The following is a 24,692-nucleotide window of genomic DNA, read 5'->3' as shown; positions in this document are numbered from 1 at the left end:
GGGCCACCTAGAGGTTTAAAGGCTTGTTGCATACGCTAAATGCAATTGTGATTTCCTACGAAAGTGGATTAGTTTAGGTTTTCTTTTTATTTTATTTTTGTTCTAGGTTTGCTCGAGGACGAGCAAAGGGTAAGTGTGGGGGAATTTGATAAGTGCATATTTTTCATATATTTTGCTATTAATTTCTCCATCTTTTTCTTGTTTTGGTCTTAAATATTTTAGTTATTTTAGTTAATTTTTATTTAGTAAATTATATTTTTATTGTGTTAATTTTTATCTTAGTTTTTTTTTATTTTGTTATTTTAGGTATTTTCCGGGATTAAAGAGAAATTAAATTGGAGCATTCAAGAAAGAAATATGATTGAGAGAATCAGAATAGGAAAAGAATTGAAAATTGGGAGATAAAAGTACACGGGATCAAGAATTAAAGAAATAACGAATATTTTCCAATTAAAGCTTAGCAAAATTAATTTTGCACATGGAGCTAAAATTGGAAAATAAAAGTCAAAAAGGAAGCCAAGCCAATTACAAGGTAAGCCATCACATGGAGCTAAAATTGAAAAAAAGGAGATTGCCATCCAGCACGTGAAAGGAAGAAAAGAATAAAGCCTTTTGGCTTTAAGCATGGCCAAACAAAAGAGTTTGTGAATGAAGATGAAAAAGGAAGCAAATATTTTGCATGACAATTTAAATGGCAAGCACGTTATGAAAGTGGCGGTTTTGGCTTGGATTTAATTCTTTCCATGCAAGAATTTAAAAGCCACAATTGAAGCATTATATAAGGGCCAAGCGGAAGCAACACAAGGGGGATTTTTTTTTTCAGCAGCCACACATACAAAAGAATTTGCAGCCGCAAAGGAGAAGAAAAACAATAGAGGAGGCAACCGTTTGAATTAATCTCTATGTCTGGTTTTGTTACCTCTTTTATTCCCAATTTAATTATATTAGGCTAAAATTTCTATTTGGTTGATGGTGAATTCAAAACCCTAAACATGCTATGCAATTAAATTTAAATTCTATCATTTCATTTATTTAATTGAGATTGTTTATATTCTTCTATAATTAATGTTTATGATTTTATTCTCGTCTTGTTTGAGTGGCCAATTAAATAGGACTTGAATAAATTCTATTGCTAAATTAAAATTCTTGATCTGTAATTGTCTTGAGATTTTAATCATAAGTAGCAGGTTGGAATCAGTGATTTCAATTGGAGAACATAACATAGGTTAAATAATCCGAGCTCGTGTGTTTGTTGCCTAGATCAACTTAATATCTTTCTCTACTTAACGCTTCCATTATCTTAAATTTACAGAGCTTGTTTTAAATTATTTAATGGTTAGAGATTAGGTGAAGAGTTTGTTTTGCCTAATGACACACTAAGAAAAGATTGAGACGAACAGAGCTTGTTGTTGTCTACGGTTGATAGTTTCAATATAAATTGGTGATAGAATTGATATATTATGTGCATGTTTGGTCGTGGTGAATAATCATTTAACCAAAGTTTTTATCATTATTATTTCTTTCACCTTTAATTAGAGTTTTTTTATTAAATTATTATTTTCGTAGTTTTAATTTCTTAATTTCTTGCCATTTAGTTAAAATTCATAAAACCCCCTTTTGTATTTATAATTAGCATTTTCTTTAGTTAGATTAATTTATATTAATTATTTATATTATTATTTTATTTTAAATCTTGTTTTAGAGTTGATAATAAATATAACTAGCATAGTCTCTGTGGGATCGATCCTTTCTCGTTCTGTACTAATTATTTTTACTAGTAGCAACGTTTTAAATTTGGTGCACCCTAACGACACTACCATGCCCCAATCTTAGATGCCACAGTCTAGTGTTTTCCCTACCAGAGCCAACAATCACACTAGACATGCCTGTAATTGCCTTTCCATCTGGGACATACACTCCATTCTTTTTTAACATTTCATAACTATCTTAGAACCCTTCATAATCAACAAGCTACCAGATTCAAGCTTAATGTTAAACCCAATCTAATCAATCAATCCTAGTGAGATCAAGTTCCTTTTCAAGTCGGAACATGTCTGACCTCTCTAAGCTCCCAAATTGTCCCATCATGCAGTCTAAGACTCATATTCCCCATGCCTTTGACTCTACATACGGCATTTTTTTCCCATCATTATTTTTCCCCCATTTATGTCAAGGTAATCAGAGAAGTAACTTTTAAATGGGCACATATGAAAAGTGCAACCATAATCAAGTATCCATTTACCTCTCTGGAGATCCTCAGTAGCCACACATACACCAGCAAATTCATAACCCTCTTCTTCAACAGTAGCTACATTACCATTTTTCTCTTTTTTCTTGTTCTTATTCTTTTGCTGTCTTTCTTAAAATGGTCTTCCTTGTGACATTGAAATCATTTCAAGTTTTGAGATTTAAACATGTCTTTCCCTAGTTTTTTCTTATTTCCATCATTTTTGTTAATCTTTCTCTTTACTAATAACCCTTTAGCATTCATCATATTTCCATATTTTTCTTGTAACCCTTTTGTATTCAAAGCAGCCTTCACCTCATTTAAAGAAAAAGTTTGTCTTCCATACATAAGGGCATCAACAAAATTGGAATATGACTGAGGAAGAGAACTTACCAGAAGCAAGGCTTTTCCTTCATCATCCAGCCCCTCATCAATGGTTTCAAGAGTATCACAAACTTTGTTAAATTCATCGATATGATCATCAAGAGACAACCCCTCAGCCATATTGAAAGTGAATATTCTCCTTTTGATGTACAATCTATTAGCCAAAGACTTTGTCATATATATCTTTTTAAATTTAGCTCACAGATCAGCGACTGTCTTTTCCTTGGCAACCTCCCTTATAACAGAGTCAGCATGACTCAATATAATTGTGCTTCTGGCTTTCTTGTCTCTCTCGGCAGCCACTTCAGGTGCCTTTGAGGATAATGCACATTTCTCTTCCTTCTTGGTGATAGGTTCAATTGCATCACCTAACCCCTATTTTACAGCCAAAACTTCCATCTTAACCTTCAACATGTTGAAATTATTCTTTCCAGTGAATTTCTCCAGATCAATCTTTATTGACGCCATACTTGTATCTAGTTTGAAGACCAAGATCTGACACCACTTGTGCTACTAGGGTCTAGCTCTGACACTACTTGTACTACTGGGGTCTAGCTCTGATACCAATTGTAGGACCTAAGGTACTATAAAACAGCACAAACGACCTTAGATCCTGCCCAATATCACAAACCAAATTCACCAAGATGCTTCAAGATTGACAACTGCAAATTCTAACTAAGTTTAATCAACAAAATTGGTGATGATTAACCAAACACAATTAAGAAAACAAAAGAATTAGAAAGAACAAGGAACAAGAGAGATTTAACGTGGTTCAACTAGATTTCTCTAGCTTACATCCACAGGAGGGCAAATATGATCAACTTTAATTGATTCTCAAGATGATTTACAGAGCAATGCAATGAACCTCAATTCAAGATCTAGACTGTCTATTTGTGCCAGCCTTCTCTCTCTAAACAACTCTCTACACTCTTGAATCTGTTGCAACAGAATCAACTATTTCATAACAGCTTAATAACGAACCCAGAAAGTCCCAGCAACGCACTTTAGTTCCATGTGCTTTAATGGCATTTTAACGAACCAAGTTAGTTGTAGACAAGCACATGATTTTCACATGCTTGACTTAAGGCTAAACGGCAAGCTTATATGTTGTTCTAAAGAGTGTTATATATACTCATCAAAACACACGAATTAATGTCGTTTGGCTTAAGTGAATCCAGCTTCTAAACACAAGGTCTTATGTCGTTTTAATTTTCTAGATTTGCTTCACACACAACAATTACAATACAATTAAAAAATTAAGAGTGTTGGGTTAAAAATAACATTAAAGCTCTAATAGTTTGGAGGGTAACACAAACTTTTTTTTTGGAGGCCTTTCTATATTGAACAACATGACTCTCAAAGGAATATTAAATAGCTCAAGATTTAGCTATCCTTCAAAATATCTTTAATTTCAACAATTATCAACAAGAATACAAGATCTAAAAAAATAATAATAAAAGGATATCTATTTATTTCTAAAGAACATTACCTAAGCTCCCATGTTTATTAAATCTTATTCAACTATCAACATTTATGAAAAACACAATAAATTTAAGAAATAAGAATAATATTAATTTAAAATAAAATAATTAGAATGATAGCACATACAAAGTTGACTAGTTGAGGTGAATACGATGGTTAGATGATGGCAATAAATTTTGTAGAGAAGATCAGAAAAATTTTATTTGAAGAAACGAAGCAAAAACAATTTTTAGGTGAGTATTGTTGATTCAACATCTATTAGTTTTGAGGTTTTAAATAGAGTTAATAGAATACTAATAATTTTAAATCTAACATTAATAATTTTAATCGAATAATTATTTTTGGAAAGGGAAAGTGTTGATTTTTTTCTTGTAATTATTAACAAGATAAAGTTCAAATGGTTAAAATCATTATTATACCATAAAAATCATTTTTTTAATATTACTTTATCAAATATAGAGATATTGGAGTAATAATAGGGAGATGTCTAAAAACTAGATTTTCCCATAATATATAGGTATTTTTTAAAAAAAGAATTTTAGAATAATTATTATTATTGATTAATAAATAGATACTCAAAAATCCAAAATTTGTAGCCTTCCTAAAGATGGGTCCCAGGCGACCACCTAGTTTGTGTAGCGCTAAAGCCGCTTTTGCATCAAATTATGGGTAAACTTCAGTTTACTTCTACTTTGAATGATAATCTCAAATTTACGCTCTGAAAATCTAAAAATATCAATTTATCTCTATTTACCATTAAGAGATTAATAAAAATAAAAATCATCAATACGAAATCATTTGTCATCATCTTCTAAACAAAAAAAAAAAGGATAAGTTAAAATTTTCACAATTTTAGAGGATAAATTGAAGATTGTTATTTTGATTCTATCTAGAAATGAATTGAAGTTTACCTTTAAGTTATAAGTTAAACAATTTCATTAATTGAGGACCTTGCTTTTTTTGTATAATAAAAATTTCCTAATTTTAGTTTTAACTTTTTTTTATGTAAATAAACTACATGCAAAAGACGGAAAGGAATTACATTAAAACCAAAACTGGATTTCGTTTGGAAGAAGGATTTAATAACTAGATACGAATTAAATCAAGATGTATCAGCATGCATGCATAATGGAAACCAAAAGGGACAAGGAGTATTCAATCATGCAATAACCTTGTACATATAAGATTCGGATTGACTATCAAAGCTTCAAATGACATTAATACTATAAATACCCACATGCTTTATATACATTGTTACCCATTCATATACGCAAAGAAACAAAACTACTTTTGGTTCTACAAGCAAATAAAACATAATAAAGTAGCTAGGGTTGTCATCAAGGTTAGGATTAGTGATGGCGATTGATGCGTACAACGGAAACTCGTTTGGTCTACTGAGTGAAGTAATAGACAATGCTGACATATCGAGGCTGGTAGAAAAGGCCAGGGTGATGGAGCAAGAGAAGAAGGCGAGGATACTATACGATGCTATCAAGAAACGGACAGCTCAATTGGGCAATCTCGTTTCTTGAAGATCATCATCAAGAACACAATCACAATGTTGATGAAAAAGAGATTAAGGCAATAAGCAAGATTGATCATAAACCAGCGGCTAATAAGGCTAGTAAAGCTAAGGCTAAGGCTAAGAAGAGTACTAAAAAGAAACATCATGAAACTAATGATGATGGGAAGAAAATTCAGAAGGCTGCTGTTGAAGATGAGTATCGCAAGCCAATTGTTGAAAATCAGAAGAAGTTTATTAAGTCTAAAAGCTTGAAGGAAATCAAGACGTTTGTTATGTTCTTAATAATTGTGGCAATTCTCATGGCTGTTCTTCCTCATAGGAATGAGATTCCACAAATTATGTTAGATTAATTAATCTATTTATGTTCTGAGCATTCACTTCTGCTATTTGTTTGTTTCTGTAATTTATTAGGATTTTTTATATAGTGTGAATTTCTTTTGTATTTTCAATGGTAACTCAAAGTTGAATTGCTTGAACTCTGTAGTGTAAGCTTTCAATTGAGTCCAATAATATACCTATGGGTCGTGCAAGCTTTCATTTGAGTTTGAGCTATTGATTATTTTTTAATATTATTTTAACAGGTAGAGTCTGATCCCAAACAGAATGAAGTTATTAATCAATATAATCACACACTACGAACTAAATAAAAATTGTTTGAGAAAATCACTCAACCAAAGCTTTAGAAGCAATGAAGTCATTCATCACTCACACTCCAAGTTTAACGTTAGTAAATATTTTGATCTGGTTTTGATTAACCATTAATGATTACCTCTTTAGTCATTACATTTGGGTTTACGTCATAATTTAAAATTTCACTTTGAATAAATTTTAAACTTCGTAAGAAATATTAATTAGCTTTAAATTTTGTTAAAACACAAGTCACCTCAACTTTTGGGTTGATATATCTTGCCATGATGATGAAAGGCATATTACAATTATAGAAGGCTATGGACCTAACTCTTGTTCGAAAACTAGGTTCAGAATTGAGGGTCACCAAATTTTATATATTGAAGGGGTTATGATTTTACCTTCACATGTATTTGTAGTGTGTTAAGAGCTTGTCGTGATCAGTTGCCTTGATCTAATAGGGTGAGTACTTGACAAAAACACTTCAACACCTAAGTTAGGGTTTGTTTAAGTTTGAGAAAAGAAGAAGAATAAGATCATCAATTTTCTTCTTCTAAAGGTGAACAGTGTCCTCAAAAGTAGAAGACCTCTTTTTTTAGAAGCAAGCTTCTATTTATAGATGACGCTATGTTACCCATCATTATCTATACACATGGAAATAGATTTTGTTATGGAAAAACATACATATTTATTCCATATGTGCATACTTCCTTACCCTTTATGATTTTGGGCATGTTTTCCTTAGACAATGGATTCCATAGCCAAATTAGTTCTAATTTCTCCTCCCATCCTCATTTTCCTTATGAATTCCCCAAGAGCCTTATTCCAAATGTTGCGTAATCCGAGATAAATCCTTCTTATTTTTAAAATAGGGACATATGGCAAAAAGTTGTTCCCTGAGAAATTGAATACCAATCGTATAGTTAATAATCATCCTTTGTTTGATGTGGAGTATTATCCCTAACAGGAACCATCCCTTCAATCAGTAGTGGTAGACTTATATAATAGGGGAATTTATTATTGAAGTTTTTTTTTTCTGCCGTTTCCTAGGCTAGCTAACTACTACTACTAGTTCATTTAGAAGTACATATTATAAAAATGGACTAGCAATTGAAAAGCTAAAGCGAGCAATAGCTTTAGAGTCAGCTGTCACGGGAAGATTGCTTTGTGCTGCAACTCATGCGGCACTTAGATAACTTTTCTCACAGAAATTGTTAAATAAACCTATAAAACTTCTCAAGCTAGCTAAGCAAAGATAATTGCGAGAAAGCTAGAGAGAAGAAAGAGTAATATAGCTAAGGAGAATTTTATTATTCGAATGAGAGATTTACAAGTATGCTTGAGGTGCTTGTGCTTGGTGTGTGGTGTATTGTTGTATGGTGTGGTGTTGCCATGCCCTATTAATAGGGAGGCTTGCCTTGGTAGAGCCTTCCACGCAACTTGCGCAACTTGCCTAAAAATCTACTAAGTTCTAGAGAGGTCTAGCAATATACAAGTGTAGAATTATTTAGATAATTGCAAATGTAGGGTGTTGTAGAGAATTCTAGAATTTAGTCGGGCTTGTTCACTTGGACTCGCGGATTTAGGCTTAATCTTGCACCACAACAGAAATGGCTTTTTGCAACAAAAAGATTTTGTTGCCTAAAGTGCCAATTTTGTTGCCATAGGTTATTGCTACAAAAACAAGTTTGTCGGCCCGATCGTCAGCCTAGCACTGTCGCCCTCTATGTTTAACAACATATCAAAACATTTCTCGCCTCAAACTTCCTTTCACAACAAAACCGATTCGCTGTGAATGAGTCTTCAATTTGTTTAGAGAATAATTTGGCAACAAACATTTTTGTTGCGCTAAACAGTTTTACACAACAAAATTATTTTGTTTCTATATAGTTATTTACTACAAAACTAATTTGTTGCGAAGAAATAAAGTACATTTCATAAAAAAACGCGTACCAACAAAGGTGTTTGTTAGCTAAGATCATTTTAGGCAACAAAACTACTTTGTTTCTTTATGTTGAATATTTTACAAATTTGCAATAAATATTTAAATATTTTTAGAAACAAATCAATTTTGTCATTAAAAAATACTACAATTTTTTTAATAATATCATGGTATAAAAGGAAGCAAACCAAGTTCGTTGGGAAAGATACCATTTTTTTTCCCCACCATGACAATAATAAACTAGAAATATATGTTGAGAAATCTAACAAAAAAATCATTAATGTCATTGAACTAATTTAAAAGTTATAGGCCCATTCAGTATCCAAGCTATATATATATACAAAACTGACTTTAAGAATCACATATGATAGTCAAATACAAAAGTGGATTGTCATCTATCCCAAAAATGTAATGAGTAAAAATTATAAACGATCTCTAATTACAGCTACTCCAAACTCCAACTACTTAAAGATATGACATGCACCAACAGTAACCAAAAAGATCAAAGGATGACCAATTCAAAATACCAACAAGTTCAAGATACTCTAAGGACACCATTGAAATGAGTAATCATTGAGTAGCTGAATCTGTAAAGCGAAAAGCGAATCTTTGAGAAGAAAAAAATTGCTGCATCATACCCTCAAATTGGGACAATCTGGACTCCAATTGATCAATAGTCTTCTTTTGCTCTTGAAGCTCAACATCTTGTGAATCCAATCTACTTTGTTGTGAAGATATAATACCATGCAATCTGTCAACCTCAGAAGTATCAATACCATGGTTTGAAGTTGGGCGTGGTCCGTTGCCAAGTCCTCGAAAATAGCTTGATTTCTTTCCAAGTACTTCAATGCATATTTCCCTTTGAGTTAGTGGTTTTGCTTCTTTAGGATCGGTTTGTTGTTGTTGTTATATCTCTACCATTTGGTCCTATACATAAAGCTTCGTTAGTAAATGAAGGAAGAAAAAAAAGAATTTCATTAATTAAATAGTTGAAATTTAATCCATTGGTCATGGAATTAATTTGTATTAAGGCATAAATTGAAAAAAAAAAAGAAACTTGATGTTATACTTATAAATCTAATTATTTGATATTTCAAATAATAAAGTTAATTGGAGCATGAAAAAAAATTAAGAAAAAAAACTCAATGAGTAAACTTTCATCAACAGTATGTAGGTGATAAGAAATAATAAAATTAAAAATTTTATTTCCAACAAAGCATCTTACATGGTTTAAGTGTGCCACCTCATTCACCCAACCTTTTTTCTTGCTGAAATGAGTGACGCGAAATAATTCTATTTCACCATCAACCATGTCATCCTCAAGATAATTAACAAAAGGTCTTGATCCCCCACAATGGACATATGGGAGCTTAGCACGATTAGTTTTGTTTTTGGTAGATTGAGTCTACATTAAAAAAAATAACAGTAGAAAATAAGATACATATACAAGCATATTGACAACTAGTTGGACAATTTAAAGTTCATAATATAAATATCATTGGACCTGGAAACTTGCAGAATTGTAAATGTTATGACAAAGCCAAGCCCAATCATCTGGACATATGCTTGGATATGAATGCTTAAGTGCCTCTTCAAAGGATGGATAATCCAAGTAATGATCATACATCCAATGTCTCATATCACGATATCTCCCACCCATAATGTTATTCACACATCGACGAACATGTGGTAAGTTCAAATCAATCTCAAACTTTGACTGAATTTAGGAAAACAAAGATATCTCAGTTTATAATTTAAAAAAATGACAGATGAAGAATATTAAGAATCATAAGTACTTACTAATAGTCGTTCAAACAAAACCTGCTTTTCTAATTCTGGAATCTTGCTCCATTCCTCATGTTGAAGAAGTGCAAACCTTCTAACCAAATATCCACACTCACTTGACAACATGGAAGAGTACTTATGACCTACTGGCCTATTAGTCTCGGGAGAGATGTAGTTTTATCTTTCCAGATAATTGCACAATGTCATCTGTTTTTTTCCCACGTGAGGGGCCACGTGTTCTTTTCTTTATTGGCTGAATATCTATTATATATATATATATATATATATATATATATATAACGTGTATTGATATAAGAAATAAAATATTGTATGTTATATTTTAAAAAAAATCCTACCAATTAAACTCTTTAAATACCAAATTCTAGAGTTGTAACAGCACCTTGCACAAACTCTTGGCTGGGCATAACAGGCTGAAACTGGGGAATTGTGGATGCGACAACAGTTTCTGCTCTTACACGTTTGGTAACTCTATGTCCAGGACCCATCTAGTAATTATTAAAAATATACATTAGAGTTTATTAATAATCAACATAAAAATAAATCAAGATAACTATAATTTTGTCAAAGAAATTATAACATGAAAGATATTTGAATAAAATTTTCATATTCAATTAATAACAACCACTTGTATTCTTCACAATATCTTATACGCACTTATCAAAATTTTAACCATTAATTCACATTTTTAAACAAGAACTAACTAAAACTAAACAAGAGAGTATAATATGAACAAAACAAAAAAGATAAAAGTAAGCTAAAAGACAACCGTGCATGAAGGAGTGAAAGGACAAGTCAGTTTGATTGCTCAAGAATCCCTTAAGAATACTTAACTGCATGAAAGAAAGATATAAGAGTTAGAATATAAAAGTTAGTAAACCAATAAATTAATATACACTGCTACGTTCCTCTAAGACAAAGAGACCGGATCTCTGCCCTTAGTTGTATCTTTTCTTCTCCTTCCATCCAATCAGAATACTATTTCTGGGATCCAGATCTAGTATTATCTATGAGCCTTTAGATCTGTTGCTAAGTCTGCTATAAAATCACATAATTAAAACATTTTTAGATTAAATTGGTATATCAGCTGGAAAACAGAACGTGCGAGATATTGATCTGTTCTAAGTCAGATCTGGTCTCAAAGGCAGATTAAGTTCTGCATCGATCTGGTAACAACGCCACGTACCTAATTAAATTCTTATTTATAAATTGCAAATTGAAGTTTAAAATTATTATTTAATATGAAATTAATTTATTGGTTTAAATTAATTTAAAGTTTAAAGTTTCAAATGTATGTTTAAATTCTGTTTAAATTTCTGCAATTTAAATTTATATACACTGCTACTGTATTATTATTTAATATGAAATTAAATTTCATATTACACATGTGATTATTTAATATTTAAATTTCCTACTGTATTATTGATTTTTTAAAAAATGATTATGTTATAAAAACTGAAGAAAGAGACATAACCCTTTCAAAGCCTTTTGAAACTATTCATCTATTTTCAGAACACTCCTTAAAGAAATTAAAAGATAAGAATTTTAATTACGTTCATATCAGATTAATACAAGTTGGTATAAAACCCTTAACAAAAGAAGGCCTTAATACCTCCATACTGGCTGTCCTAAGAGATGGGCGATTCATCTCTTTTGATGATTCTTTACTAAGTAGTATAGAATTAAGTCTTTGTAAAGGTCCCATTTCATTCAATTGTTACCCAAACATAACAATTTCTCTAAAAGACAAGAACATTCTAAAAAGCATGATTTTGCAAATCAAGACCCATAATTATCACATGATTGAGGGATCTATCCCAGTTGCATTAATCTATAAAATTTCTTACAAAGCCATGATTTCTGCGTTTAGCACGCAACATAAATTTCAGTCAGAAAAAGATAAAACTCTTCTCTTGCAGACTGACCTGTCTAAAGCCAACACCGTTATTCCAAAACCAATTCAGTGGAAAGATATCAATCTTCCAGACGAATGGATTCTTGAAGGAGCCACTGCTCCAGTGATTCCAAAACAACTTGAGTCTAATACAGAGTTACAAAATGTGACTCAGTATTCTGATGGTAAAGTCAAATTATCATTTAGGAGATCTACATCATCCAGATTCTCCGACAAAGACTCAAGTACGAGTATTCCTACTTTAGAAATGAGATTTTCAAAAATTCCTTCTATTATAAATCTCCCTTTTCAACAAGTACAAAGTCAACCTAGGTTTTCCACTTCGGATATACCTAGTTCTTCCATACATTCTGTCGACTATACAACTAGTGTTCCTCATCCTATTTACACTAGCCGACAACATAAAAAACAACAGGAAGAGAAAGAACCTTCTCCTCCAACTTCTCCTACATTTTCTGTCATCACAGAAAATGTAATTAATGTTATAGAAAAAGATTTTGAATTAGATAAAACTCTTCTTCACAATAATTTTTATTCTAATTCCAATAAAGAAAAAAGACTTTAGTTTTTTAAACATTTCTTAAACCAAAGAAAGGAAATCCAACAAGTTTATTATGAGTTTGTAAATTTGCATAAAGTTCATATATTGTTTTTTGATTGGTTTGAGATGTATGCTTCAGATAACAACATTTCATATCCTTTTAAAGAATCAAACCCCATTACTGTTCGCAAGAAAACCACTTAATGGAATCTTTCTGATAGCGGTAGAATCATAGAATCTGAGCATCCACCTCTTAGGAGTCTGACCATTGAACATGGTGAGCCTCCTGTTGAGAATAAAGCCTCACCTTATAAAATCCATAAAGATCCAGAAGCAGATTTAGATAGCATTATCCAACAGAATAATTTCTGTAATGCTAATCTAAATACGATAGGAAAACAGTTGACTAGGATAGAAAACCAATTCCAGAAGTCAACCATAGCCGTTTCTCCTGTTACATCAAAATCGGATTCAGACAAAAAACTTAAAGAGCCTATTTTCAAACCTTTTCAGGTTTCGAAAACTAGTCAAAAGCTTGTACAAGAGTCAAAATCAGATTTTGCTAAAGCCATTAAAGAACAACTAGATAGAATATAAGCTTCTTCTTCCTCATCTAGTAAAATCCAAATAGCCCCTGATAGTGCCTAATCTAGCAAGATTGGTGTACTAGAACAAGACAATGTTTCTATAGCCTCTTCTGATATGGAAGCATTTAAAGAAGAACCTGTTTCTAAAGCCAAAAAAATTCATTAGGAATAGCCCTACCTACTGTCAAGTCTCCACCTGACCTGACCATAGACAACAAGCCTGTTGCATTAAACCAATCTCGATTTAATGCATCCTCTGTCTATGAATGGAATATTGATGGTATGTCTGAATACAATATTCTAGGATTGTTGCAACAAATGACCATGGCAGCCAATGCTTATAAAACCCAGTCGGGAACGTCTGACAAAGCCATTGCAGAAATTCTCATAGCTGGTTTTACAGGTCAACTTAAAGGTTGGTGGGATCACCTTCTCACCAAACAGCAACAATTAGATATCCTTGATTCTATTCAAAAAGATGAGAATGGAGCCCTCATCCTCGATGAGTTTAATAGTCCAATTCAGGATACTATTACTACCCTGATTCTGACTATATCCCTTCATTTCATAGGTGATCCTTCACACCTAAGAGATAAGAATGCTGAGTTGCTACATAACTTGAGATGTAGGAAACTTAGTGAATTCCAAAGCTACAAAACCACATTCTTTACCAAACTCTTCCTTAGGGATGATGCAAATCATATAACTTGGAAGAAAAAATTCCTTACAGGTTTACCTACCCTATTAGGAGAAAAGGTTAAGAATTCCATAAAAACCCTCTATGACAACCGAATCCCTTATGATGAGCTCACCTACGGTGAACTTGTCAATTTTATTAACAAGGAAGGTTTAAAGATTTGCCAAGACTTGAAACTATAGAAACGTTTAAAATGGGAGCTTAGAAAGTCTAAGCAAGAATTAGGCAGTTTCTGTAAACAATTCAATTATGATCCCTTTAAAGCTTCCGCTTCAAAGGATTGTAATGGTAAGTGTTTTTCAAAACCTTACGAAAAACATTACAAGTCCAAAAGCCATAGGAAATCCTTCCAAGAGTTTAGAGAACCTTCTTATAAGAAACCCTCAAGGCCTTATAAGAGGCCTAACTTCTCTAAAAAGAAGGACTTCAGACCCAAACAAAAAACCTCTTTTAACTACAAAGAAGCCACGTGTTTAAAATGTGGAAGGAAAGGTCACACTACAAAATTTTGCAGAGTTAACAGAAAGCTCCACGAGCTTGGCCTTGATGAAGAAACACTTTCTAAAGTAGCCCCTCTACTTGTAGAGTCTTCTGACTCTGAGTTTTCCATGACGGGAGATAGTGAACCTCTACAGGTTGATGAGCTAATTGACTCGGATACATCTGTATCCAGTGATAGTGATTCAAACACCAAATCTTATTTAAAGAAGATTAATGTCTTGACTAAAGAACAAGAAACTTTTCTTGAATTAGTTAAACATATTTCTGATCCAAATCTCCAAAAAGAATACCTTGATAAACTCTTAAGAACCCTAGAACTTAATAAAACATAAACTTCCAAAGCCCCACTAATTAAAAAGAACACTTATGATCTTACTGAGATTTTGGACAAAACGAAAACAAAGAGAACTATAACTCCTAATATCCAAGATCTTCAAAAGGAGATAAAAGAAATCAAACTCAAGATAAAAGAACTAAAAGAAAAACAAAAAAATGATTCTGAAACCATTTAACTCCTCCTACAAAAACAACTTGAAGATAATTCAGAAAAAGAAGTTGAATCTGATGGTGATAATGAACAAAACGTTGAAAACATTGAATCTATACCCAATGATTTTCTGTTTGTTTTAAAACAAATCACCACAAGAAAATACTTGATTAAAATTACTTTAATACTTCCTAAAGATTTTGAAATTGACACTATTGCCCTTTTTGATACTGGTGCCGATTTAAATTGTTTAAAAGAAGACATTGTTCTTAAGAGATTTCATGAAAAGACAAATAAAAAACTCTCAGCCGCCAATAATTCAAAATTGAAAGTGAAATATAAAGTTAATGCCTCGGTGCATAATAATGGTTTTGAATTTAGGACTTCCTTTCTTTTAACAAATGATATCCATCACACTGTGATATTAGGAACTCTTTTCACCAATCTCATTACTCCATATACTGTCAACTACGATAGTATATCCTTTAAAGCAAAAACCAAAAAACTTGTTTTCCCTTTCATTGAGAAACCTAAAACAAGAAATTTGAATATTGTTAAAGCTTGTTCTGTTTATCATAACCAAATCAATGTACTTCTCAAGTCAAAACAAAATGACCTGATTTGTTTAAAAAAGGATTTGAGTTTACAAAGAATCGAAAACCAATTACAAAATGAATTTGTAAAAAGAAAAATTTCTGATTTTAAAGACCTCATTGAAAATGAAATATGTGCGGATCTACCCTCTGCTTTTGTGGAACAGAAAGCAACATTTAGTAGATTTGCCTTATGAAAACTCTTTTGATGAAAAACAAATACCTACCAAACCCGTCCAATTCAAATGAATATGGAATTGGAACAACATTGTAAAGAAGAAATAAAAGACTTAGAATAAGAGTTAGAATATAAAAGTTAGTAAACCAATAAATTAATATACACTGCTACGTTCCTCTAAGACAAAGAGACCGGATCTCTGCCCTTAGTTGTATCTTCTCTTCTCCCTCCATCCAATCAGAATACTATTTCTGAGATCCAAATCTAGTATTATCTATGAGCCTTTAGATCTGTTGCTAGGTCTGCTTTAAAATCACATAATTAAAACATTTTTAGATTAAATTGGTATATCGGCTGGAAAACAGAACGTGCGAGATATTGATCTGTTCTAAGTCAGATCTGGTCTCAAAGGCAGATTAAGTATTGCATCGATCTGGTAACAACGCCATGTACCTAATTAAATTCTTATTTATAAATTGCAAATTGAAGTTTAAAATTAATGAATTTTGCTTAATTCATATCCATCCTTCGATCCTATTTCCTACTGGTTTAAAGTAATTTAAAGTTTCAAGTTTCAAATGTATGTTTAAATTCTGTTTAAATTTCTGCAATTTAAATTTATGTACAATGCTACGTTCCTCTAAGGCAAAGAGACCGGATCTCTGCCCTTAGTTGTATCTTCTCTTCTCCCTCCATCCAATCAGAATACTATTTCTGGGATCCAGATCTAGTATTATCTATGAGCCTTTAGATCTGTTGCTAGGTATTATTATAACAAAGCATTAAACATGCGATTAAAAGTCAATATCACTATCATCATAATTCTTATTTAACTATTCTTCACTACCAGAGAAATATTCCTCCATTGTTTCATCTTCATCTCCCTCTTCAACAAGTTTGAAATCATTTGCATCATGATCTCTTGCCTTTTCAACATACACATTTAATGAAATTACTTGCGGAGCAACATCATTTCTATTATACAATTGTGCATTAGGATGTTCAAGTTGTACAGAAATAACAAAGTCAGATGACTCATTCTGCTGATACACTTGCTCATTTGCACTCCACCTTCCATTTTCATCTTCATTTAACCTTTCTTTCTCTTGAACATCCCACAAACCCCTATGCTGCACCTTTTCTACAACCTTCCAACCCACTCCTAACTTTGGATCATCGGTATAAGAAACTTGTTGTGCTTGAATAGCCAGCACAAAAGGATCTTCTTTATACCAAGTTCGGGTTATATTGATAGAAGTAAGGTGGAAATCACGATTAATTCTTTTTTTCTTAAGATTAGTGCCAAACCAATCACACTTAAATAGAACTACTCGCCATCCAAGGGGATATATTAATTCTATAACATTACTGAGTGCACCATAAAAGTCAATTTCTTCATTGTCAAGCTCCCCTGGCACCATTACTCCATTATTTTGAGTAGTACGATGCTCATCTCGACTTGTGACAAGAAATCGCACTCCATTCATAATACAACCAGAATAACTAAAAACTCTAACATCTGGTCCACAAGCTAAAGCATACAGTTCATCATTTATTGTTGAAGATCCCTCATCCCGTAATTGTCTCATCTATAAAACATAAACTAATTTATTATAAGCTTGTTATAATAGAGTTAAAAGAATAACTAATTAATTTGACAGCTAGAATTACTTACATGTGCTGCAAGCCACTTGGGAAAAAGTAATTGCTGTCTTTTATTTAAATTAGCACCACTTTCTCTTTGTAATAACCGTTTGTGCTCACTATAATTTCAACAGATATATTATGATATGTTATATATAAATATATTTATATAAATTAAATAAAATGACTAATATATTTTATGCTTACTCTAGGTATTCCTGGACTTCATCACTGTTGTTCAAAACATACCAATGTGCAATGTCGATCTCTTGTTGTGATAACTCAATCTGAGCTTTACCAAAAGGTCGAACATTCTGAGAGAAGACTGAAAGTCCTCCAACTCTTTGTCCACCATCATCATTTCGCTCAACACAATTAAATTTGGTTTCAATAGAATCTAAATATAATGAACAAAAAGACAACGATTCATTTATGATATAGGCCTCGGCAATCGATCCTTCAAGTCGAGCTTTATTCTTTACATAGCTCTTATACCGACCTAAAGCCCTGTTTGACAACAAATGATTAAATTTAAAAAAGTGACTTGTGAATGTAATGTAAATATAATAAAAATATTATAATCAAATAATGTGATTACCTTTCAATCGGGTACATCCATCTTAATGCAACAGGACCGGCATATTTTGCTTCACGTGGTAAGTGCACAGCTAAATGCACCATTATGTCAAAGAATGCGGGTGGGAAAATTCGTTCAAGCTTGCAAAGTATCAATACAATCCCCTCCTCTAATTTATCCAACTCACTCTTATATAGTGTTTTTGCACACAATTGTCTGAAAAAGTTACAAAGTTCAATAATGGCTGAGCAAATATCTTTCCGTAAATATGGACGTATTCCAATTGGAAGGATTTGTTGTAACAAAACATGACAATCATGGCTTTTTAAACCTGATATTTTTGCATCCTTGATGCTAACACAATTAGATATATTTGCAGCATACCCATCTGGAAACTTCACTGACTTAAGAAATTGACAAAATTCTCTTTTTTCATTTAAAGTCAGTGTATATAAAGCATGAGGTTTTAAAAGTTTGTTTCCTTCTTGTTTTAGATGCAACTCTTTCTTTATCTTCAAGTCCTCCAAGTCAAGCCTTGCTTTAACAGTATCATTAGTTTTCCCCTCAATATTCAACAAAGTTCCAACTAAACTATCACATATATTTTTTTTCAATATGCATAACATCCAAAATATGTCTTATTTTCAACTTGGACCAATATTCCAACTCAAAAAATATGCTCTTTTTTGTCCAATTTAAATCACTTGCACTACGTTTTCACTTTCTATCTTTGTTATTTTCATTTTTTCCAGGTCTACCTTTATTTATCTTCTCCAATTGCCTTAGAATGTCATCTCCTAAATACTCCTTAGGTGTTGGATCAAATTCAAAATCACCATCATGTTCTCTACTAGCTCTCCATGAATGACCATGTAGCAAATATCAGCGATGACCCATGTAGCATATCTTACTATTTAACTTTCGTGAAGATGTTTCTACATTACAAACCGGGCAAGCTTTATAACCTTTAGTGCTCCATCCAGATAAATTTCCATATGCAGGAAAATCATTAATAGTCCACATCACTGCAGCATGCATATGAAAAGTTTGTCTAGTGGATGCATCAAAGGTTTCAACACCATGATTCCATAACTCTTTTAATTCATCTATTAACGGCCTTATGTAAACATCAATATCCCTACCTGGTGCTTTTGGTCTTGGGATGAGTAGCGACATCATCATGAATGGATCTTTCATGCATTTCCATGGTGGTAAATTATATGGCACAAGTATAATTGGCCACATACTATAAGAATTATGCATGTTACCAAAAGGATTAAAGCCATCTGTTGCAAGACCCATCCTGACATTACGAGGCTCTTGTACGAACCAAGGATACAACCTATCAAATTCTTTCCATGCTTCCCCATCAGCAGGATGTCTTAAAATACCTTCCTTAACAACTCTCTTCTCTTGATGCCACCTCATATCCCGTGCTGTATGCCTAGATATAAATAATCTTTGTAATCTTGGTTTTAAAGGGAAATAACGTAACACTTTCAGCGGTACTTTCTTTTTACTGCCTTCAAACTTGTACCTCGGTTCACCACAGTATGGACACTTCTCTAATGTCCCATATTCTTTCCAAAATAAAGCACAATCATACTTACATGCATGTATGACTTCATACCCTAAGCCCAAGTACTTCAACATTTTTTTTGCATCATAAGTAGTACTTGGTAGTGTTGTGCCTTCTGGGAATGCCTCTTTCAACAATTGGAGAATCATATCTATTGCTTTGTTGCTCAATTTATTAAGAACTTTTATATGCATTAGCTTGACAATAAAACTCAAAGCAGATAACTTAGAACCAGGAAATAAACTTTTTCCAGCCTTTTCTAACAATCTTGCGCACATTCTAAATTCTCTATTATCATCGTGTATCATGTCAACATTCTCTTCAATATTTGTCTCCGAAGTGACTGCATCCATTGACATTGGCTCCCACATATCATGAATTAAATTATACATTTCAGCATCATCCTCTTCATTGTCAAATGTAAAGGCACTCTTATTACTGGGCATAGATCCTACATTCATTTGACTATTGTCCACAAACTCAGGTTCTTCACCATGAAAAACCCATTTTGTATAGCTTGCTGCAATGCCATATCTTTTTAAGTGGGCTTTGACAATATGCAACGACTTGAAGAATGCATTTTGACATTCTTTACATGGACAATGAACAAGATTATTCTCATTTGCACATTGCTCAGCAGCCTTCATAAAAGACTTGATACCATCTAAGTATTCTTTACATAATTTATTTCGCAAATGCATCCAACTCCTATCCATTGTTCACTGCTAGATACTATAAATTAATATATGTAGGGAACAAAAACAAAAATAAAATAAAATAATTTTACACAATAATGTGGACAATTCTTTAAAAAAAAATGAATTGTACCTGAAAGCTGAAGGTAATAATTAGAATTCAGTTCTTTCTTCAAGTTTTTGTTCTCAGCAAAGAAGAAACTCCCAAACAATTAACTCACCTGTGAAATAGAGTTAAAAATTCAAAAAACTATTGACAAAAGTTTGAGAAAGAATATAATCCTCAAGTATTATTTTATTATTGCAGTATATAATAATTCTTTAGATCAATTAACGGAAAATAGACATTAAAATAATCCATTAACTTTAATTTAACAAATTAAAAATTGAAACAAAGACCCACTTAATAAATAATTAAAGCAAAACCCACTAAACAAAATCAAACTCAGCAGGCCAATATATAAAATAATACTAAATTTACTTGAAGAAATCGTTGTCTTGAGTGGTGCCTTCCAAGTACAAACTCTTTAGTGGCTTAAAGCTTGGGCAGAGAGAATAACTCCATGGCTGGGCGAAAGAAACAAGTGAGAGTAAAGTGGAAATATTCTAGAAGCAATATTTTAATTAAAAAAAATTGGTGACGGAAACTTTACTTCGGTTAGCGCGCGGTTTATTAAATAAAGGGCGCGGAAATAAAAAGCCTCCCACAAAGTCATGTTCTCTTTTATATTATCTTTATATTTTCATTTATTAATTTTAGCCTACATGTTATTTTTTTAATTTTTTAATTTTTTAATTTTTTAATTTTTTAATTTTTTAATTTTTTAATTTATAGAAATCTCCCCAACCTTCATATATAGCTAGTTAAGTGTTGTGTTGAATCAATATTCAATAATACACTTTCAAGTTGTTAGTTGATTTTTTTTAATATTAGTTTCAGTATTTTCCAATAATAATTTATTGAAGACCTTTTTGATCCTCTAATAAATTATACTTACTAGAAAAATTGAATTAATCCAATTTACCAACTTGCGAATACACACACACCCCACTAAGTAATTTATTTAGTTGTCCAATAAAATTGATGTAATTAGTAATGATTCTTCATTCATTTAATTTCCTCTTGCTTGTAATGAATGATAGTGCAATAAAACACTACTACGATCATTATTCATACTTCAATTCATTATTATGATCAATATTATTACTAATCATAATTTTTATATGTTATTATCATTGATATCTTTTTTAAACAAGTAAACCATCATTTTTCTTAGATTTAATGTCATCATTTTAAATTTTGTATAAAATATTATTATAAACCTTATTACCTAAAAAGTAAATTTGGAATAATAATTAAAATAATTTAACAATTTATCAAGATGTGTCAAAAGAGGAATATGGTTGCCAAACAAGAAATACTATACTAATTATAGTGAAACGTGAGGATATAATGGTGCCACATAATAGTTATTGAACATCATATGGAACTTTAGTGCAACAATCTGCTATTAGCAATATTGGAAAATTTAATATTTTTGTTAACCTTTGCGCAACAAAATTAATCTCGTTGCAAAAAACTCTGAGAGCACAAAACAAATTTTCTCGCTAATCACAACTTTTTGCAATATTTCATTTGTTGCAACTGATTCAAGTGTTTGTGTGGAAAAACTTGAGCAACGAAACATATTTTGCTTTCATTAAGCTTGTTAGGCAACAAGAACACTTTTGTTGCCAATCATAGCATAGGGCAAGAAAATATTTTGTTGCCATATATTCTAATTTTCTTGCCTATTCCACATCATTAAGAAGAACAAAATCTGTTTAGCCATAGCGATAAAGACTAATTTTTGTTGCAAGATATGAATTTTAGCAATAAAGTAAATTTTGTTGCAATAGAATTTGTAGCCAATGTTGTATTTTCTTGTGGTGTTGGGTTGCCCACTACTGAGCACACCACGTCTCGCTAATTTATGAAGCGGTCCACTATTGAGCGCACCCTACTATTTAGTGTACTCTGCCTTTGGGCGATCCTTTACTGAGCGCACCTAAGTGTCTTGGCACGCCAATTTAACCTCCTTCGCTAAGGAATTTGAGCGGCCCGCGACACAGCGCTCTAGCTTCCTGATTTTTGCCTGCCATTTGAGCTACACATTGACATGTTGGATACGGCCAATGAAGACTACACTTTGCCCTATTTAGTACAAATTTAATATAAAAGTAATCACTAGATTCAATCCTATCTCAAGATGGAGAGAGGCTTGTATGACAGCATAACTTATTTAGAACTGTTACAACGAAAAATTTATACAGAGAATTGCCCAAACAGTTAATTATTTACGTCTTTAGTGTTGATATCTTATGGTAACGTATACTTGCTCTTCCATTCATTAATTGTGCAACTATTTTTCTTTTTGAATTGATTGTGCAACTGGTTAGGAGTTTGCAACTTAAATTTAATTCAGTAACACTATACTTCTCAAGTTATATTTTATACTAAACTTTTTCGCTCATGGTTATAAAAATTTGTTATTCAATGGGCAAATACTACATCATTAGAAATAAAAAAATAAAATAAAATAATACTTTGGAAGTGTAATACTATTGTTAATCTTAAATTTATTATTAACTTGATGGTACCTTTGGTGCATAGACGACGCAAGACTTTCATGTACCTTAACGTCTAAGATTCAAGTTTCACCGAGGGGAAAGACCCACTGTGAGTGCTACAAACCCTCTGGCACTAGATTAGGCTGCTAAAGGACATAATTAAAGGTAATATGGGGCGGCCATGATGTGGATCCAACTGAAAATCGTGTGCCTATAGTCTTTTTCAGTTCGAAGACTGATGAAGTATCTTCAATTATAATATTAAACGACACAAGTACTACTTGAGCATTCGAACAGGAATCTTAAATAATATTATATGCCTGTCATTTTCCATACCTTAACTTAAAAATTTAAGTTGTTATATAGGTAAAGGTCAAACTTAATTTTTTAAGGTTTGAAGAGCATGTTGTACAGTTAACAAAAGCTAATTAATTACTTAAACCCAATGCTAATTATTCAGTTGACTCGGTGCCTTATACAAGAAAAATGAGGAGTGCGTGCATACAAATGACCAGCTGGATACAATTGATGTATCACTTATTGACTTTCAATTTGGCAACAAAGAATTAATTTTATTACTTTTAGACATTATAAATTCTTGATTCGTAACAAATGGAAAGCAACTAGTAAATAATTATCGAGGTGAGCGGCAAGGTAACATGTCTTTACACATAACACTGCATCCCGCTAGGATTTTACCCTAGCCCCTGTGCACTCAAGTACGGGTATGTGTCTCAGTATAAGGGAAAAGTTGGGATTCTATAACTCTTTCTCTCTCAATTATTTTGTTGTGTAATGGTAGATATTTCTCCCACTCATATGAATGTGATGGTTAAAATCTGACCAGTAACATAATAGACTTATCTAAGAAAATATGGAAGAGATCTGTTAATTATATGATTGATTGTATGTTCGTTTTATGTTTTCCATATTCCTGAATAAATTGGGTATTTGGGCAACATAGAATAATATGAATGAAAGTTTATTATCACTTTTTACTTTTATCACAATTTGTCGCTAGCACCAATCATGCAAGAGAATAAGCTCCTTTTATAACGGATAGTTTCGTGGTGATGATTGGTCTCAAATAATTAAGTCTAATATTAATTGTTTATTGTTTGATCGTGCAGGCACTAACTAATAGTTAGAATCTTATATCAAGAATTCAACACATTAAATAAGAGGTTTCATCTAAAATTTCACATAATTATGTATTATATTTCGCTTTTCGAAGCAACTGAGGAATCATTCATGTAATGATGAATATAAAAGCTATTTGTCAAATGTCAACGGATTTTGTTTCAAGTAATAGCTAGTTTTTTAATTTATAGTATCCGACTCTGAACTTGTAACGTACATTCTTTACACATTGTGGAATATTTTTAATTCAATTAATTTGGATCCATTCATACATCCCACCGTCCCTGGAACATGATACCAATTGTTAAGATCCGTTTTCACATAATGAGATCAAATAATATTTGGCTACTGTGCAACAATGGAAGATCAAACTTAATCGACATCATTTACAAGATATAACTGACTGATTGGTGCTACATTTCGATTATGATTTAAGTTAAATATATATTGAGATGTTCTAGCATAGTTGAGTTGGTGATGTATCTTAATAAATCTTTTACGTGTATCAAATTGGATGATTTTCAAGTAATACCTTCTTTGGTAGGCTGTCCAAATTTGAATCATGAGGAAGTACTGACTTAAAAATCAATTTGGATTTGTACACCCTCCGTAAAAAAAAAAAAAAAAAAAAAAAAAAAAAAAAAAAAAAGTAGATATCAGTGACCATAACACAAATAATGATCTAATGAGTATTATTACTCATGTTATGATGAGTAAGTTAACATGGTGTTGTTGTGTTGTTTGATTAATTCACGATGTAACGAAGCACTACAAAATCTGAAATTTCAAGTCCCTCGCACTTCCATCGCTGAAAACTGTAGTGTCAAAGAGCCATATTATATCCAGGACACAAATTTTGTTTATCTATTGCTTTATGAATAAAATTGTGCAAGTTGGTGATCATCATTGTACGTGCAAAAGCAAATGAAACGAACTCGATGGAACTTGTTGCATACAG

At 32.0% G+C, this 24,692-nt stretch overlaps 1 protein-coding gene across 12 annotated transcripts; it reads right to left on the bottom strand.

The window, feature by feature from the left end:
* Window positions 1-8,501: 8,501 nt before the first annotated feature.
* On the bottom strand, window positions 8,502-20,786 carry LOC102626844 (uncharacterized). 12 transcript variants are annotated; one of them, XR_008050657.1, is made up of 9 exons: window positions 20,466-20,638; window positions 17,732-20,205; window positions 17,341-17,640; window positions 17,165-17,252; window positions 10,760-10,823; window positions 10,373-10,478; window positions 9,692-10,233; window positions 9,413-9,592; window positions 8,502-9,114 (listed from the first exon to the last, which is right to left on the bottom strand). XR_008050657.1 is itself a non-coding variant. In XM_052431498.1 (6 exons), exons 3-6 carry the CDS (start codon window positions 18,334-18,336, stop codon window positions 16,323-16,325), a joined length of 1,749 nt encoding a protein of 582 aa, XP_052287458.1. In that variant the 5' UTR covers window positions 18,337-20,011; window positions 20,118-20,205; window positions 20,466-20,633; the 3' UTR covers window positions 10,830-16,322. The 12 variants fall into 12 exon arrangements, 5 of the variants coding, with proteins under 5 accessions (XP_052287461.1, XP_052287458.1, XP_052287460.1 ...); XR_008050661.1 differs by having other exon boundaries at window positions 9,413-9,904; window positions 9,988-10,233; XR_008050658.1 differs by having other exon boundaries at window positions 9,413-9,904; window positions 10,329-10,478.
* Window positions 20,787-24,692: the final 3,906 nt, after the last annotated feature.

This window comes from Citrus sinensis, chromosome 7 (assembly GCF_022201045.2).
Source record: "Citrus sinensis cultivar Valencia sweet orange chromosome 7, DVS_A1.0, whole genome shotgun sequence".
Classification (NCBI taxonomy): Eukaryota; Viridiplantae; Streptophyta; class Magnoliopsida; order Sapindales; family Rutaceae; genus Citrus; species Citrus sinensis.
The sequence above is the reverse complement of the archived record's forward strand: the minus strand, read 5'-3'. Positions and strand labels throughout refer to the sequence as shown.

Coding starts and splice junctions, on each gene's coding strand:
- LOC102626844 (XM_052431497.1), bottom strand. CDS start 18,336: ATGTTATGCATATTGAAAAAAAATATATGTGATAGTTTAGTTGGAACT. Junction 17,641..17,731: donor TGGATGTACCCGATTGAAAG/GTAATCACATTA, acceptor GTTGTCAAACAG/GGCTTTAGGTCGGTATAAGA. Junction 17,253..17,340: donor GAAGTCCAGGAATACCTAGA/GTAAGCATAAAA, acceptor TTGAAATTATAG/TGAGCACAAACGGTTATTAC.